This window comes from Hemitrygon akajei, chromosome 26, assembly GCF_048418815.1.
Source record: "Hemitrygon akajei chromosome 26, sHemAka1.3, whole genome shotgun sequence".
NCBI lineage: Eukaryota > Metazoa > Chordata > Chondrichthyes > Myliobatiformes > Dasyatidae > Hemitrygon > Hemitrygon akajei.
The window spans coordinates 31,585,139-31,603,179 of record NC_133149.1 but is presented as its reverse complement, the minus strand read 5'-3'; the positions used below and the strand labels follow the sequence as shown (position 1 = coordinate 31,603,179).

The 18,041-nt window shown below is 39.1% G+C and overlaps 1 protein-coding gene across 1 annotated transcript in view; it reads left to right on the top strand.

Moving 5' to 3' along the window:
• The window catches only part of LOC140716830 (protein Aster-B-like), a 440,998-nt gene that overhangs the window by 310,712 nt on the left and 112,245 nt on the right, over positions 1–18,041 (top strand). The window contains exon 11 of the mRNA XM_073029779.1: positions 12,069–12,089. Within this exon, the coding sequence (XP_072885880.1) occupies positions 12,069–12,089 (21 nt within the window). The remainder of the gene's footprint in view (positions 1–12,068; positions 12,090–18,041) is intronic.

The window sequence follows — 18,041 nt, the reverse complement described above, 5'->3', positions numbered from 1 at the left end:
TCCCTACTAGTGTTTCCTTCCAATTAATTATGGCCAGCTCGTCTCTCATACCTCTGAATTCCCTTTACTCTACTGTATTGCTGATACATCTGACATTAGCTTCTCCTTTTCAAATTGCAGGGTGTATTCGATCATATTATGATCACTGGACCCTGAGGATTCCTTTACTTTAAGCTCTTTAATCAATTCCACAACACCCAATTCAGAGTAGTTGATCCCCTAGTGAGCTCTACCACGAGCTGCTCAAAAAACCCACCTCGTAGGCATTCTATAAATTTCCCCTCTTGGGATCCAGCATCAACCTGATTTTCCCAATTTACCTGCATATTGAAACCCCTCAAAACTATCATAACATTGTCCTTTTGACATGCATTTTCTAGCTCCCGTTGCAATTTGTAGACCATATCTTTGCTACTGTTTGAAGGTCTGTATATAACTCCCATCAGGGTCTTTTTAGCTCTTAGCTCTACCCAAAACAATTCTACACCTTCCGATCCTATGTTCCACTTTCTAATGATTTGATTTCTTTTTTTTTACCCACCCTTCTGCCTACCTGCCTGTCCTTTGGATACTTTGTGTATCCTTGGATATTAAGCTCCCAACTAGCCACGATTCAGTGAAGTCCACAACATCATACATGCCAACCTGTAACTCTGCTGTAAGTTCATTCTACCTTATTCCGTATACTGCGCCCATTCAAATATACCTTCAGTCCTGTATTCATCACACTTCTTGATTTTGTCCCCCTTTTAACATTGCAACTCATCCGTTGCCTCTCATTGCTAGCAGTCTCACTACACACTGCCTCTGTTTGTAAACCATCTACCCCTTCCTCAGCCCTATCATTCTGGTTCCCATCCCTCTGCCAAATTAGTTTAAACCCTCTCGAATCTAGCAAACCTGCCCATAAGGATATTGGTCCTCTTTGGGTTCAGGTGTGACCCATCCCTTCTGTACAGGTTGTACCTTCCCCAGAAGAGATCCCGATGATCCAGAAATCTGAACCTTGCCCCCTGTGCCAGTTCCTCAGCCACACATTCATCTGCCAAATTATCCTATTCTTACTTTCACTGGCACGTGGCACAGACAACAATGCAGAGATTACTACCCTGGATGTCAAACCATTCAGCTTTCTACCTAGCTTCATAAAATCTCTCTTCATGAACTCCTTACCTTTCTTACTAATGTCATTGGTGCCAGTATGTACCAAGACTGCTAGCGGCTCACCCTTCCCTTCAGAGTATGATGTCCCTGACCCTGGCACCTGAGAGGCAACATACCATCCCTGTGTTTCCATTGCATCCACAGAATCTCATCTATTCCTCTAACTATGGAACCTCCTATCACTGCTGTAGTCCTCTTCACTTCTCTTCTCTTCTGAGCCACAGCACCAGACTCAGTTGCAGAGACCCGGTCACTGCAGCTCCCCCCACGATAGGTCTTTGCCCTCAACAGTATCTAAAGTGGTATACTTATTATTGAGGGGATAGTCCACAGGGGTACTCTGCACTGGCTGCCCATTTCCCTTCCTTCTCCTGAAAGTCACCCAGTTATCTGCCTCTTACAACCTAGGGGTGACCACCTTCCTGTGCCTCCTATCTGTCACTTCCTCCATCTCCTGTATGAGCTGAAGGTTATTGAGTTGCAGCTCCAGTTCCTTAACATGTTCTCCGAGCAGCTACAGCTTGGTGTACCTGATACAGAAGTGGTTATCCCACTTCTCACACACAGTAGAAGCACAGCCCCTGAAGTTGTTCTCACTGCATTAACAGTACCCTAAAAGGCTAGGGATGAAGAATAATGAAGAAGAAAAATCTTACCAGATACTTCCCTCACCGAAGCCTGATGTGCCAAAGCCACTCTAACAGTGGCCCACTCACACAATGCCTTCTCCACTTGCCCCTGCCTTATTTTTATTCACTCTTTCTAATGAATCCTGTTCACTGATTGGGTGCAGTCCAACTACGAAAACTGCCATGAAGTGCTGCTGTTTTTGATCTTCAGCTGCGTACCTTAATGAAATCACCAGTTCTCCTTGTGGCTCTGCTCACTATTGGATGCAGGCCAACTCCAAAAACCACCAGGCTGCTCTACTGTTTTTTAATATTCAGCTACATACTTAAGTGAAATCACCACTTCTCAAGTCTCACTCACTGATATGGCGCAGTCCAACTGTGAAAACTACTGGGATGCTCTGCTTTTTTAAATATTCAGCCACGCGCATACTTAAATGAAGTTGCCACTTCTTGTGCTCCCAGTCACTGATTAAGCGCAGACCAACTCTGAAAACTGCCGCGATGCTCTGCTTTTTAAAAATCTTCAGCCATGTACTTAAGTGAAATCATCGTTTCTTCTCGTGCGCCCATGCACTAGGCACAGTCCAACTCCAAAAATTGCTGCGAAGCACTCCTTTTTTTTCCATCTTCAGCCACGTAACTAAGTGAAATCGCAGTTTCTTCTCGTACTCCTGCTTACTGATTGGGCTCAGTACAACTCAGGAACCTGCCACTATGTGCTGCATTTTGTAATCGTCAGCAACACACCCAAGTAAAATCGCTTCTTCTTATGCTCCCGCTCACTGATTGAGCGCAGTCCAACTCTGAAAATTTCTGTGATGCTCTTCTTTTTTTAATCTTCAGCCACACACTTAAGTTGAATCACTGCTTCTTGTGCTCCTGCACACTGCTTAGATGCAGTCCAACTCTGAAAACTGTCGCAAAGCACTGCTTTTTTAATCTTCAGTCGCATACCTTAGTGAAGTCGCTGCTTCTTCTCGTGCTCTTGCTCACTGGGCATAGTCTAACTCTGAAAATTGCCACAATGCTCTGCTGTTTTTAATCTTCAGCCATGTACCTAAGTGAAGTTGTTACTTCTTCTCAGACTCCCTGCTCAGTGATTGGGTGCAGGCCAACCCGAAACCTGCCACAATGCTCTGCTTTCTGTAATCTTCAACCGTGTACCTAAGTGAAATCGTTGCTTCTTCTCGTGCTCCCACTCACTGATTGGGCGCAGTCCAACTCCAAAAACTGCCGCGATGCTCTGCTTCTCTTAATCTTCAACCATGTACCTAAGTGAAATCGCTGCTTCTTCTCGTGCTCCCGCTCACTGGGCGCAGTACAACTCCAAAAACTGCCATGAACAGTTGCTTTTTTAATCTTCTGTCACGTAACTAAGTGAAATTGCTGCTTCTTTTCAGGCTTGTGCTCAGTGATTGGGTGCAGTCCAATCTGAAACCTGCCACAATGCTCTGCTTTTTAAAATCTTCAGCCACATACCTAAGTGAAATTGCGACTTCTTCTCATGCTTCCGCTCACTGCTTGGTTGCATTCCTACTCTGAAAAGAGCTGCTTTTTAAAATCTTCAGCTGTGTATCTAAGTGAAATTGCTGCTTCTTCTCATGCCCCCACTTACTGTTTGGGTACAGTCCAACTCCGACAATTGCCGTGATTATCTGCTTTATTTAACCTTCAGCAATATACTTATGTGAAATTGCTACTTCTCATGCTCCTGCCCACAGATTGGTTGCAGTCCAACTCCAAAAACTGCCATGAAGTGCTGTTCTTCTAAATCTTCAGCTGCGTACCTAAGTGAAATTGCTGCTTGTTGCGCTCCCGCTCACTTTTTAGACGCATCCAACTCGAAAACTGCCGCGAATCACTGCTTTGTTTAATCTTCAGCCGCGTACCTAAGTGAAATTGCCTCTTCTTCTCTTGCTTCCGCCCAGTCCAATTCTGAAAGCTGCTATGAAGCGCTGCTTTTTTAAATCTTCAGCTGTGTACTTAAAGTGAAATTGCCACTTCTCATGCTCCTGCTCACTGATTGGGAACAGTCCAATTTCAAAAACTGCTGTGAAGTGCTGCTTTTTAAAATCTTCAGCCATGTATCTAAGTGAAATTGCCGCTTCTTCTTGTGCCCCTGCTCACTGATTGGGCACAATCCAATTCTTTTGCAATGTGTCACTTAGAAGATACTGTGGAAGAAGGTCTTGTGGTTGGATGAGATTAAATTGGAACTTTTTAGCCTCCACACTAAGCGGTACATGTGGATTAATCTAATAGTGCGCATCAGCCAGGTAACACCATCCCTACAGTAAAGTATGGTGGAGGAAGCACCATGCTATGGGGATGCTTTTCAACAGTAGACTGGAAATCTGGTCAGGATTGATGGGAAGATGAATGCTGCTAAATACAGAGAGATCCTGGTTAAAAACCTGCTAGCCTCTGCAGGAAAGCTTAAATTGGAGAGGAATTTCATCTTTCAGCAGGACAACAACCCAAAGCACACTGCTGGAGCAACCATGGAATGGCTTCAAATTAAGAAAATTGATATCCTTGAGTGACCCAGTCAGAACCTTGAAAGGGGTTGCTGACATCTCTTGCAGAAAACACGATGACTTCACAGCTGCAGTTTCTCTGGATCACTGTCACAGTCCTACATCTTGGAGTCAGTCCTCGACGTCCCAGCCAACTCTCAAGGTTCTACCATGGTCTCCGCGTGATAACAGGCTCTCCTTCCATCCCACGGGAATGGCTGACCTGTCCTTCACCACTACTGTATTATGTATTGTATATTGTACTGCATACAAAAATCAAAACCCCTCTAAACTGGCTTGGAATTATCCCACTCCTGGTACCAAATTTTGTAGCCTGGTGAAAAATACACACGCAGGACAACAAATACTTTTTTAGGTCTTCAATTCCTTTATCTGTTTTTGATGTTTTAATGCAGAAAGAGGGTATCAAAATAAAAATGACAAAATGAATTTAAAAGAACAGTTTCTGCTGTTACAATCTCAGCTTAATTTCGGTCCACACCCTTGCTACGTATGCAGTATGAAAATAAATACAACAAAATATACAAAACCAATACGGTAGTGGCAAATTTTGGCATACACATGCTTAACTTCCAAACACACATGCTACTACTAGCAGTACATATACTACTACTACTGGCTGTAATAGCTGCGATAGGTGGTTCAGCTAAGTACTGAACAAAGGGGAATGAATGCTTTGAACTCTTCACATTTCAGGTTTTGAATGTTTAGTTTTTCATGCTTTTCAGTTTTTGGGCTGTGCTGTGGAAAAAGGAGCATGTGATTCACAAACAAAAATGTTAAGTTAAATTGGTCAGCATCTCTGGTTGTAATACTCATTTGTGTGAACAAAGGGTTGAGGGCTGAATACTTTTTCAAGGCACTGTAGATGAGGTTATTTTGAAATATCATGGTTACTGATGTTTTGTTAATTTCTGCCTTATTTTGAAAAGTTGGCAATTTTGTAACTTTGCTTATCATGCAGAAAAAGGTATTTTTAAAGGAATCAGTATCTTGTGGAGTACTTAGAACTAATTCATAATGTTATTTTAGAATATTAATACTGGCACTTTATCAAACAAATACTTATCTCCCCCAGCATCACTTCATGTTCAGATTTCATGTTTATGAATAAATATTTCTGTGCTGAATTATTTAGAATATAATAAAACAAAACTAATGACTGTATCAAGCACCTTATCTTTTGGACATAAGCAAAGGATTAAGAATCTGGGTATGAACAATATGTTGAATATAATCTCCCTCAAGGAACCCAACTAAGAAATTTAATTTAAATTTAAATTAAGACTTACTTCCAAATTGGTGAAATTGCAATATTTAAAAACAGAAAGGAATAATCAATGTGAGCAACACACACACACGCACGCACGCACGCACACACACACACAATGCTGGAAGAACTCAGTAGGCCAGGCAGCATCTAGGAAAAGAGTATAGTCGATATTTCGGACCAAAACCCTTCAGTGGGACTTGATTAGTGTGATGTGTCTGAACTCTAACCAAATAATGCTAGTCGTCCCAAATATTCACTTTAGGCTGATTTGATATTAATCCTTTTGGCCTGTCATCTCTTGTGCATTACGTGAATAAAATCTGGTCCTGCAGAGAGCTTGTTAATGAAACTTTTGTAAAACAATAAATAATAAGATCTAAAAGAGATCGTTCACTTCATTTCAAAGGCCATGAATCATAGCAATTTCCCAAGCAGTAAATTACATATAAAAAACTAAACCAAAATATAGTTTCACTATGACCCAAGTTGTTTTTCAATTTTTTTATTGTAAAATCATAGAATAAATTACTTATAAAATTAATTTTCAGTTTTCACTATCGAAACAATTTATCCCTTTAGAACTAGCACTCATTTGAATGCAACACACACATTTTGTGTGTGTTGCTTGAATTTCCAGCATCTGCAGATTTCCTTGTGTTTGCATTTTTAAACTCATTTGAATGCTATGTCTTTTATTAAAAGATGTGTTTCTTAATTTCTTTGCAATTTAAGTAAAAGAAGTGCTATGCAATGTGTTTTTTCTTGTGCTTATATACAGTAGTGTTCAAAAATCTTAGACATCCTCATTTTTTAATAGAAATTTGTTTATTTTTTGTCTTCTGCATTAGTGTGTCAGTAGAAAAGAGCATATTTTTATAGTATTTTCAAATATTCATTTTCCAAAAAATTAAATGTTAGAGAATTTTTTTGTATTTCATTAAAGAAATTAACATATTAAGTAATAGAATAAAAATGTGCAGAAACCATTTAAACTGCCTACTCCCAGTGACCTTCAGTGGGACCGTAGCCCTCCATATGCCTACTATCCATGTACCTATCCAAACTTCTCTTAAACATTGAAATCGAGCTTGCATCGACCACATGTGCTGGCGGCTCATTCCACATTCTCACAACCCTCTGAGTGAAGAAGTTTCCCCTCATGTTCCCCTTAAGCTTTTCACCTCTCACCCTTAACCTTTGATCTCTGGTTGTAGTCCCATCCAACCTCAGTGGAAAAAGCCTGCTTGAATTTACTCTATCTATACCCCTCATAAGTTTGTATACCTCTATCAAATCTCCTCTCATCCTTCCACGTGATTACCTACCCTTTTATTCTCTAGTTGCTGTCTTGAAGCCAGGTAGCAATCGATTTTGCTGCTTTTCCCAATTTAAAAAGTCTAGATAATTATGTATGGTGCATTACCATGGCCGACTCTATCTGTTACCTCTTCAAAAATGCATCAAACAATGTCTTCTCCTCTGAAATTCATTTTGAGTATTCATCATACTACATTTAGTTTCTAAAAGTTTTCCTTTTCTCTTGATGAATAGGGATTCCATTATTTTTCCCATTTATGATGTTGAGCTCACAGGTCCATAACTCTTTGGGCATGTTCAATTCCCCTTCTTAAATATATGTGCTATGTTTTCTATTCATCAATCCTCTCGCACTTTTTTTCCAATGAATTTTTAAGAATGCTTGGTGATCCCTCTATCATTTCTTCTCTTGAATCTTTAAAATACATGGATGGTGTTATGTCCTCTGAGTTTTATTAATTTATTTTAAATATGCATTTTATCTGGTTTAAGTGTACTCATCTCATTATCCAGTGTAATATATAACTGTTTTATTTCTTGGCAAATACTTAAAAAATAATTATGTACTATTTTTGCCATCCAGCTGTTGTTCCCTGTAGTGTTGTCTAATATATCTCTTCATGTCCCTATTTCCATTCAAATGTCCTTTTTCTTAAAAATGTGTCTGTGAAGTAATTTTCAAATTTGCCTTGTGTTCTTTGATGATTTAATTTCATAGAATCTCTTTGCCTTCCTACTTCTTTTTATTTATTATTCATTTCCTCACATCTAGCGACATTTTTTCTATTTTATTTTAGCATGACAATCTGAGGTTAGCTCTCTTGGCAATAGAGCTAAATTCTCACACTAACCTTTTGTCCTTCTTTGTTGCAGCTCAGTGTTTGGTGGGTTTGACCTCTTGCACAAGAAAACCAGTGACTTTTTTAACTTCTTCTCTACATTTATATGACATATCAAAACAAATTTTGATTGGCTAGTTTATCTTTCATGACAGTACCCATAAATAGTCTCAGATTGGTGCACCTCAGGAGTGTGTGCTTAGCCCATTGTTCTACTCTCTATATACCTATGACTGTGTGGTTAGGCAAATCTAAAAAGTTGCCGATGATACCATTGTTGGTAGAATCTCAGGTGGTGATGAGAGGGTGTACAGGAGCATGATATGCCAACTAGTGGAGTAGTGTCACAGCAACAACCTGGCACTCAACATCAGTAAGACACAGAGCTGATTGTGGACTTCCAGAAGGGTAAGACGAAGGAACATATACCAATCTTCATAGAGGGATCAGAAGTGGAGAGAGTGAGCACTTTCAAGTTCCTGGGTGTCCAGATCTCTGAGGATCTAACCTGGTCCCAACATATCGATGCAGTTATAAAGAATGCAAGACAGTACCTATACTTCATTAGAAGCTTGAAGAGATTTGGTATGTCAGCAAATACACTCAAAAATTTCTATAAATGTACCATGAAGAGCATTCTGACAGGCTGCATCACTGTCTGGTATGGAAGGGCTACTGCACAGGACTGAAAGAAGCTGCAGAAGGTTGTAAATTTAGTCAGCTCCATCTTGGGTACTAGCCTACAAAGTACCCAGGGAGCGGTGCCTCAGAAAGGCAGTGTCCATTATTAAGGACCTCCAGCACCCAGGACATGCCTTTTTCCTCACTGTTACCATCAGGTAGGAGGTACAGAAGCCTGAAGGCACACACTCAGTGATTCAGGAACAGCTTCTTCCCCTCGGCCATCAGATTCTTAAATGGACATTGAACCCTTAGACACTACCTCACTTTTTTAATACATGTTATTTCTGTTTTTTTGCACAATTTTTAATCTATTCAATATACATATACTGTAATTGATTTACTTATTGGTTTATTATTTCTTTCTTCTATATTATGTATTGTATTGAACCGCTGCTACTAAGTTAACAATTTTCACGTCACATGCCGGTGATAAAACACCTGATTCTGAAATTCTGATTTGATGCATGGTTGTAATGTTGAACAAGTGCAACTTGTGCACAGATTAACACTCACTAATACTTAGTTGGATTGGAGTTTCAGCAGATTTACTCTGGGAAACTTCTCTCCCAATAAATATTGCTGGCAATTTGAAGTATGTGTTAAGTGTAACCCAACTCTGTAATTTCAACATTATTGGGTGTAATTTTGTAAGTCATGACTCTACTTTCACCGTGTTATCTCTTTAAGCCAATACTTTTCAATATACTTAATAGTAGTTAAAGTCAAATAAAATTTATTATCAAAGCATGTATATGTTACCATATTCTACCTTGACATTCATTTTCTTGCATGTAATTAAAGAAAAAATACAATAGCATTTTCATAAAACTAGAGATAAAGACTGACAAGCAACCAATGTGCAAAAAAAGACAAACTGAGCAAAATTTTAAAAATAATATTACTGAGAACATGAGTTTTGAGTCCTTGAAAGAGAGCCTCAATTTTGTTATGTTAGTGTAGTTTCTGCCATTTCAGCCTTGTGGATATATACATTATTTTTTAAAAATATCTTAAGTGTAATGCAAAACAGCAGTTGAAATAACTTTTAAATAAATTTAAAAGCAGTGGAAATAAATTTAAAATATAAGGGCTAAGTGTGCCTGTCTCACAAATATTTATAATTAATTGCTTTGTGTGTGTGTCTTGAGTAAAATGGATAATTTTTCCATCTGTTTTTCTTTGCACATTATGAGAAACCATTTGCTCCATCATCAGCTGTCTATTTTTTTCCACTTCCATAGTTAAAATGGAAAAAGGCCACATTGACATCGTTTGAGCTCAGCATTCTATATTGTTAATGCTAAGCTCTTGCCATTGAAGTGCACCACTGTGCAATTATTGTCAGCCTAAATGCCATGATCACAGCAGAAGCGTTACTGACGTGGCCATTTGTCTCCTTCAGCCCTTTTGTGTCAGAATTTAAATTTGGATGTTCATGAATAAAAGCTTGGTCAGCACGCACCTGCTTTCTTTAAACAGATATCATCTTGTGATACACAAAAAACATAAGAACATAAGAGATAGGAGCAGGAGTAGGCCAATCGGCCCCTCAAGCCTGCTCCGCCATTCAACAAGATCATGGCTGATCCAATCTTAACTCTAGTTTTCACCGAATCCCACAAGGCAACAGTGCCAACCAACAGGGCACCATGCCGCCCATTTTATTTTATTATTCATCCCGCCCAAACCCATGTGATCACCCGGGGGGAAAAAATCGAGTTGCCAATTGAGGAGAAAAAATCTGGAAAATTCCTCTCCGACCCATCCAGGCTATCGAAAACTGGTCCAGGAGATCACATGGCTGATCTAAACCTAGCCTCATGTCCACTTACCTGCTCGCTCACCATATCCCCTAATGCCATTTTTATCCAGGAAAATGTCTATCTCCGTTTTGAATTTATTGAGTGTAGTAGCTTCCACAGCTCTCTGGGGCAGTAAATTCCACAGCCCCACTACCCTCTGAGTGAAGAAGTTTCTCCGCATCTCAGTCCTGGAACGGCATCCCCTTATTTTAAGATTATGCCCCCTAGTCCTAGTTTCGCCCATCATTGGGAACATTCTCCCCGCATCCACCCGATCAAGCCCCTTAACAATCTTAAATGTTTCAATAAGATCGCCTCTCATTCTTCAGAACTCCAATGAGTAGAGTCCCAATCTACTCAACCTCTCATCATACATCAACCCACCCATCCCCGGAATTAACCTAGTGAACCTTCTCTGCACTGCCTCTAGAGCCAGTATGTCCTTTCTTAAATATGGACACCAGAACTGCACGCAGTACTCCAGGTGTGGTCTCACTAATACCCGGTACAACTGCAGTAAGACCTCCCTGTTCTTATACTCCATCCCCCTAGCAATAAAAGCCAGCATTCCATTGGCCTTCTTGACCACCTGCTGCACTTGCATACTAACTTTTTGTGTTTCCTGCACCAGCACCCCCAGATCCCTTTGCACAGAAGCACTTTCCAGTTTCTCTCCATTTAGATAATAACTTGCTCTATTATTTTTCCTGCCAAAGTGCAAGACCTCACACTTGTCAGTATTATATTTCATCTGCCAAATGTCTGCCCAATCACTCAGCCTATCTATGTCCCCCTGCAGGGTTTCAATGTCCTCCGCACTCATTACACTCCCTCCCATCTTTGTGTCATCAGCAAACTTCGATACATTGCACTTAGTCCCTTTCTCCAAATCATTAATATAGATTGTAAAGAGTTGGGGTCCCAACACCGACCCCTGCGGAACACCACTAGTCACCAACTGCCAGTCTGAGAATAAACCATTTATCCCAACTCTCTGTTTTCTGTTAGAAAGCCAATCCTCCACCCATGCCAGAATATTATCCCCAATCCCATGATTTTTTACTTTAAGTAATAATCTTTGGTGTGGCACCTTGTCAAATGCCTTTTGGAAGTCCAAATACACCACATCCACTGGTTCCCCTTTATCTACCCTATATGTTATGTCCTCAAAGAACTCCAACAAATTTGTCAAACATGACTTCCCTTTTGTAAAGCCATGCTGACTTTGTCCTATTAAGCTATGTTTATCCAAATGCCCTGTTACTGTTTCCTTAATTATCGATTCCAACATTTTGCCAACCACAGATGTTAGGAATCCTGGTAGGAAAAGGACATCATTGGAATTTAACCATTTACCCACTACAACCAACATGATCTTAGAACCTTTAGATTGAAAAAGACATTCTGTAGATTTATCACTGGCGATATTAACCAATGGATGATTGTAGCATTCGGTACAGTTGCAGTATCATTGACAGTTTTGGTTGTAATGGGTGGAGCAATGTTTTCCAATGTATTACAGGGTTAAAAAGGCCCCTTCTGTTTTTCACTCTAATAATCTTACTGAACAGGTAATCACTGGTGTTTGGTAGAGTATCTATTTAATAAGTCAATCAATATTACTCTTCATGGATTTGAATGTAAGTAAGAAAGGACTAAGTATAAATTTTTTTGTTGGTTTCTGATGGACAAGTTGGGTTAAAGTTGTTTCGTAAGATTATTTACTTGTACAATTTGAATGTTTTTTTTTAATCATATCCTGCCTCCTGCTTTTTTCTTCACTTTTGATATTTACTTTTTTGCTTTTTTTTCTCTTACAGAAAAGCCAGAGCTGGTACAACGTAAGTCTTCCTGTTTAATATCTGTTTTCTTGTGTTAAATCATCTGTTGGATACAGATATTTCCATTTGACTCCTGTAAGTGATTTCATTCAATTCTAAATTTCTCTTCATCACACATGCCCACAAATTACCAGGCATTAGTATAATTGCTAATGAATAATTTAGATAGAATATATTGTAGCGACAGGTCAATAAAAGACCAATTGATTCTTTTTTTCCAGAAATGTTAAGTCTTAGTCTTTTGTTTCAATTTTTGAGTCTGGTAGATTCCTGTTAGTTCCTTTGTGTTGTAAAGACATCTTGTTATGACAAGGAAAATCAAATGCATTTGTTGAAATTGAGAGGATTTTTTTTTTACATATTCCCTCAGCAGCACCAGGTATAATAGTAAGGCACTATAGGGGAATGTCTTGAACATGATTGATCCTAGGATAGTGTGGATAAAGCATAAAAATATATCAATAACCTTAAATACTTCAACTGATATGATGGTGCAATAATATGTCTCTCAATCAAATCCTGATTTCATCCATTTTCTTGGCTTAACTCAAACTCACAAATAGCATGGACACAGCCACTAGTAAAATATGAACAGCCATTCATACATCTATGTAGCTATACTCCACTAAGACTTCATTGCAGAGATTGTTTTAATTCTTTCACAACGTGATTGGTTCTAGTGAAAGTATTATTTTTTAAGGTATTACTTTGTTACGGAATATTTTTGTCCCCTCTGTGGACCAGTATCAAATGTTCTTGTCACTTCAAGTTGTGGCCCTTGTTTATATTTCTGAATAATCCAAAGTCTGAAATAAGATTTAATAATTAATATTTACCACAATATACAGCTTCTTTTCAATAAAGACTATTTTTACAACAATTTCAAGAACTGAATTACAATCAGGAATGTCAATGGTGGATGCTGAAATGATGACATCACAATGCAACAAATGCTAACTGGGTTTTTGCTTGCACATATTAGTAGAATGGTGCATGCTGAAATGAATTTTATTAATGCTTTGAGCAATCCAATATTACCGGTACATTTGCCAATTTTTATGGTTCACTATATTTTTCATTATAATGTTACATTACTTCAATACTATAGAACTGGGTTTAGTTGTGCCTCCCTTCTGTTTTAGTGCATGTTACATAAATGATGTGGATGTTAAATTGCAATGAATATTTACTTCACTATATGAACATTTATCTTAAATACTTACAATTTTATAGTAATTAAAATGCTAATTAGAAATAGGAGAGAATATTCAGGTTGCACGGCTAGTTTCTTAACCAGGATCATGTTTTGTATGTCTACACCCAGTTCATGAGAAGACATCTGTTGCCCAAGTGCTATAATTTGATATAAATGTCTAGTAGCAGTTAAGATGGCAGACAAAGAGGATGCAAGATTATATCCTAACAATTGTTAATGGGTAAATGTCCAAAATTGTAAGAAAATTCTTCATTAGAGTGCAGATATTTTGAATTGTTTATAATAATAATTGGAAGAAATATGTTTATTGAGCACCTTGTGTTTGATAGAAACAGAAACAGTGAAATAGAAGCTGGTCATATCAAATCTGATAGCTGAAATCAAGCTATGATATGGTTGCTTTGCTCTTGGAGACTAAAATTTCTTTAGAATCTATTAGTATTTGAGACTGATGTAACTGGAAGAACTATTGGGTTTTTATTTATGAAGATACATGGCTACTGCTTTTTGTCGAAGGATTCCTTATTTCTGCTCTCTTAATGGCTCCGAACTAGATGAGTTGGTGCATGTAAAATTGATAATATTTAGCAGATATTTATCATTTATATATAAAGCCAATCATATAATAATTACATAAATTTCATTTAAAAAGCTCCCACTGCTGTTGCTTGTGCATGGAGTCATGTTGATGGAATATTGTTTGGTTCCTTCTGGCTTTTCCACCTTCCCAAAACATTATGATAGTTGTGCCGCCTTAATTTCAATAGAAGGATCAGCAGGCAAAGACACAGCTGTTGGGTATTTGGTGCTTGACCCAGGAGATGAGCAGTGTGTTGTCACAATTTGCAGAGTAGTGCTTGAGATGAATTGCCTTAAGAAGATGTAAAGCTGCAAGCCTGCTTTTTGTTGGAGATACATATGCAATAGCTGTAGTCTTTAGGTGGCGCCAAAGTACTCATGTTGGAGATTCTGTCTTTGAGTCTGTCATAACAATCAGTCTGCTGAAGGAACCCAGCAGGTCAAAGCAGCATCTGTGGGATGGCGGATGTTTCAGGTTGCAATGCTGCAATATGACTGAGAGTGGAGAGACAAGATGGCGAATGTAAAGAGGAGAAAGGGAGAGGTGAGACAGGATTCCAAGGTGATCATCTTTAGCCCTTTGTTGCCCCCACTTATCTCTCACCTCTATCACTTTTTCCACTTACCCCTGCTCCATCTGTCTGTCACTCCTCACCTGGATCCATCTGTCACTGGCTAGCTCTTGCTGCATACCGTCCCTTCACCCTTTTATACTGGCTATCTTTTGTCTGTGTTTCAGCCCAGGTGAAGGGTCTCTTAACTGTCCATTTCTCTCCATAGATTCTGCCTGATCCATTGAGTTCCTCCAGCATGTGTGTTATTTATAGTAAAATAGGCACTTCCTCTGAGATCTGCGCAGAGAAGCAGACAAATTAGGGAAGAGTCAAGTAGGTCAGACATATAATTATGATGGGATGGGGTGGCTGGATAATCAATCAGTGATAGAGAATAGTCAAAGAATTGAGGTGGGAGCCAGATAATTGAGGTGCTGGCGGTAAACCACATGGTTGGTGCACATTGAGGCAGTCAGACGTGATTGGAGATGGGGGCTTAGAGTGGTGGGAAGGGTTGAAATCAAGCAGACATTGGAGTTTGGCATTGTGGAGCTGAAGATGTTGGCAGTGGTTGGGTGAGTCCAAATGATCAGAAATAATGGAAAGACAATGAAGGAAGCTGGACACATTGGACCCTTGGACAGAAGCCCTGCAGGATAAAGCTCTTCAGTTAATAGCTAACAAAGCAATATTTCAAATAGGTGAAATAGTAACTTGCAAAATACCCAAGACTGAGAACCACAGGTTGTGGAGACGAGGACTGATTACATGGCTCCACTTGTTCATGATTGCTTCCCTTTAAGACATGTCATTGTGATTTTTAAAAAAGTGAAAACTTGGAATCTTACCTACCCCCACACTTGCCAAGATTACCAGCTAAATTTTAGAATAATGGTATGATTTCTATGATTTTATAAATGCAGGAGATTCTGCAGATGCTAGAAATCTTGAGCAAAACACACAAAATGCTGGAGGAACTCAGCAATTCGAGGAGGATCTATGGAAATTAATAAATGGTCAATGTTTCGGCTGGCCAGAAATATTTTCATTAGTGTCTAGTTTTTTCATTGATTCTATGGTATTTCTTTATTCTACTGTGAATACCTGCAAGAAAATGAATCGTAGGTTAGTATATGGTGGTGTGTGTGTGTGTATATATATATACACACACACACACACACACACACACACACACACACACACACACACACACACACACACACACACACACACACACACACACACACACACACACACACACACACACACACACACACACACACACACACACATATATATACATGCATACATATATATATATATATATATACACACACATATACATATATATACACACACATATACATATATATATACACACACACACATATATATATGTATATATATACACACACACACACACACTTTGATAATAAATTTTCTTTGAACTTTGAAATGTTGACTGTTTATTCCCCTCCATAGATGCTGCCTGACTTGCTGAGTTCTTCCACTATTTTGTGTGTGCCTCTGCTTCACAATGGGTGAGATTAGATCGAGATAATGAGTCAAATCTTCCTCGATGTGGCACATTATATGGAATTGCCTCCCTTCATCTCACTGAACCTATTGCAAAGTAGGGCAAGATCTAAGTGCTGTAATATGAAAGCCTTAGGTGATGCTATCTTACCACACCCTGCCACGCTTTTGTAACTCTTCCACCATCCAAAGCTTGTTTTTTAACTTGAACAAAACAATACCTATCACCTGAATTTTTTTTATTACCAGGGACTGTGATAACAAAAATTTCCTCACTGCAAATTTTACCATGGCACATTTTGTGTACACAACAAATTGTTTCATAACCTGGCATTTGGACCCTAATGCATTGAATGCTGTTGCAGTGTTAAACTCAAAATCATTTTAATCATTCTCTGACTTCTTGAGTGTAATCAAATCCTTTTTAGTGAGACTTGAATACAGTTTGTTACCATGAAGTTTTCAGTAGCAACTCCTGTTGGTTAACATTAATTTATTTAATCTTTCATGGAAGTAAAAAGCTGGAATTTTTGTATAGAGTATGCCATTAATGTGGCTCTATGTTCATAAAACTACACTGTGGGCAATCAAAGCAGAAAATGTTGGTAATACTCAAAAGGTCAGAGACTGTTTGTAGAGAGAGAGCATGTTGATGATCTTTAGTTAGATCTCTGATGCTACCTATCCTGCTGAGTATTTCCAGTAGGTTCAGTTTTCATGTTGTGTACTTTAGTGTACATCACTCATAGACCTATGGATTTAAAAGCCGTAGAAGATATTGCAACACAATTAATCCTGCAGTCAAAAATTCAGGGCTAACACAGCAGCACTTCTACACAGAAAAAAAAACACAAACTTTTGGGCACTGAAAGAATATTTGATATCTTCAGCATTGTTCATCATTGATAAGGTCGGCTTGGTTGCACTATGCTTTCACTTTGTGTGGAAAAATAAGGTTTGCTAAAGGCTGTGTTCATGATGGGGATGGAGAGAGACAAGGAAATTATTGATACTTAGTGTGCCATCACTTCATTCAAAATATTGGCTCATTAGCTGCATGTAGCTAAAATTGTTAATCAAACTGAAAGAAAGTCTCTGTGGCCCCCCATTGCTGAATAAGTAACCAGACTCTTGCAAAACAAAATCTTGCAGCTGCTTCTCTATTCTCCTTCACAGCTCACTAGCATATCCCTATTCATTCTCATAGAGACATAGAAAATAGGTGCAGGAGTAGGCCATTCGGCCCTTTGAGCCTGCACCGCCATTCAGTATGATCATGGCTGATCATCCAACTCAGAACCCTGTACCTGCTTTCTCTCCATACCCCCGATCCCTTTAGCCATAAGGGCCATATCTAACTTCCTCTTAAATATAGCCAATGAACCGGCCTCAACTGTTTCCTGTGGCAGAGAATTCCACAGATTCACCACTCTCTGTGTGAAGAAGTTTTTCCTCATCTCGGTCCTAAAAAGCTTCCCCTTTATCCTTAAACTGTGACCCCTCGTTCTGGACTTCCCCAACATCGGAAACAATCTTCCTGCATCTAACCTGTCCAATCCCTTTAGAATTTTATACGTTTCAATAAGATCCCCCCTCAAGCTTCTAAATTCCAGTGAGTATAAGCCTAGTCGATCCAGTCTTTCTTCATATGAAAGTCCTACCATCCCAGGAATCAATCTGGTGAACCTTCTCTGTACTCCCTCTATGGCAAGAATGTCTTTCCTCAGATTAGGGGACCAAAACTGCACACAATATTCTAGGTGCGGTCTCACCAAGGCCGTGTACAACTGCAGTAGAACCTCCCTGCTCCTGTACTCAAATCCTTTTGCTATGAATGCCAACATACCATTTGCCTTTTTCACCGCCTGCTGTACCTGCATGCTCACCTTCAATGACTGGTGTACAATGACACCCAGGTCTCGTTGCATCTCCCCTTTTCCTAATCAGCCACCATTCAGATAATAATCTGTTTTCCTGTTCTTGCAACCAAAGTGGATAACCTCACATTTATCCACATTAAATTGCATCTGCCATGAATTTGCCCACTCACCTAACCTATCCAAGTCA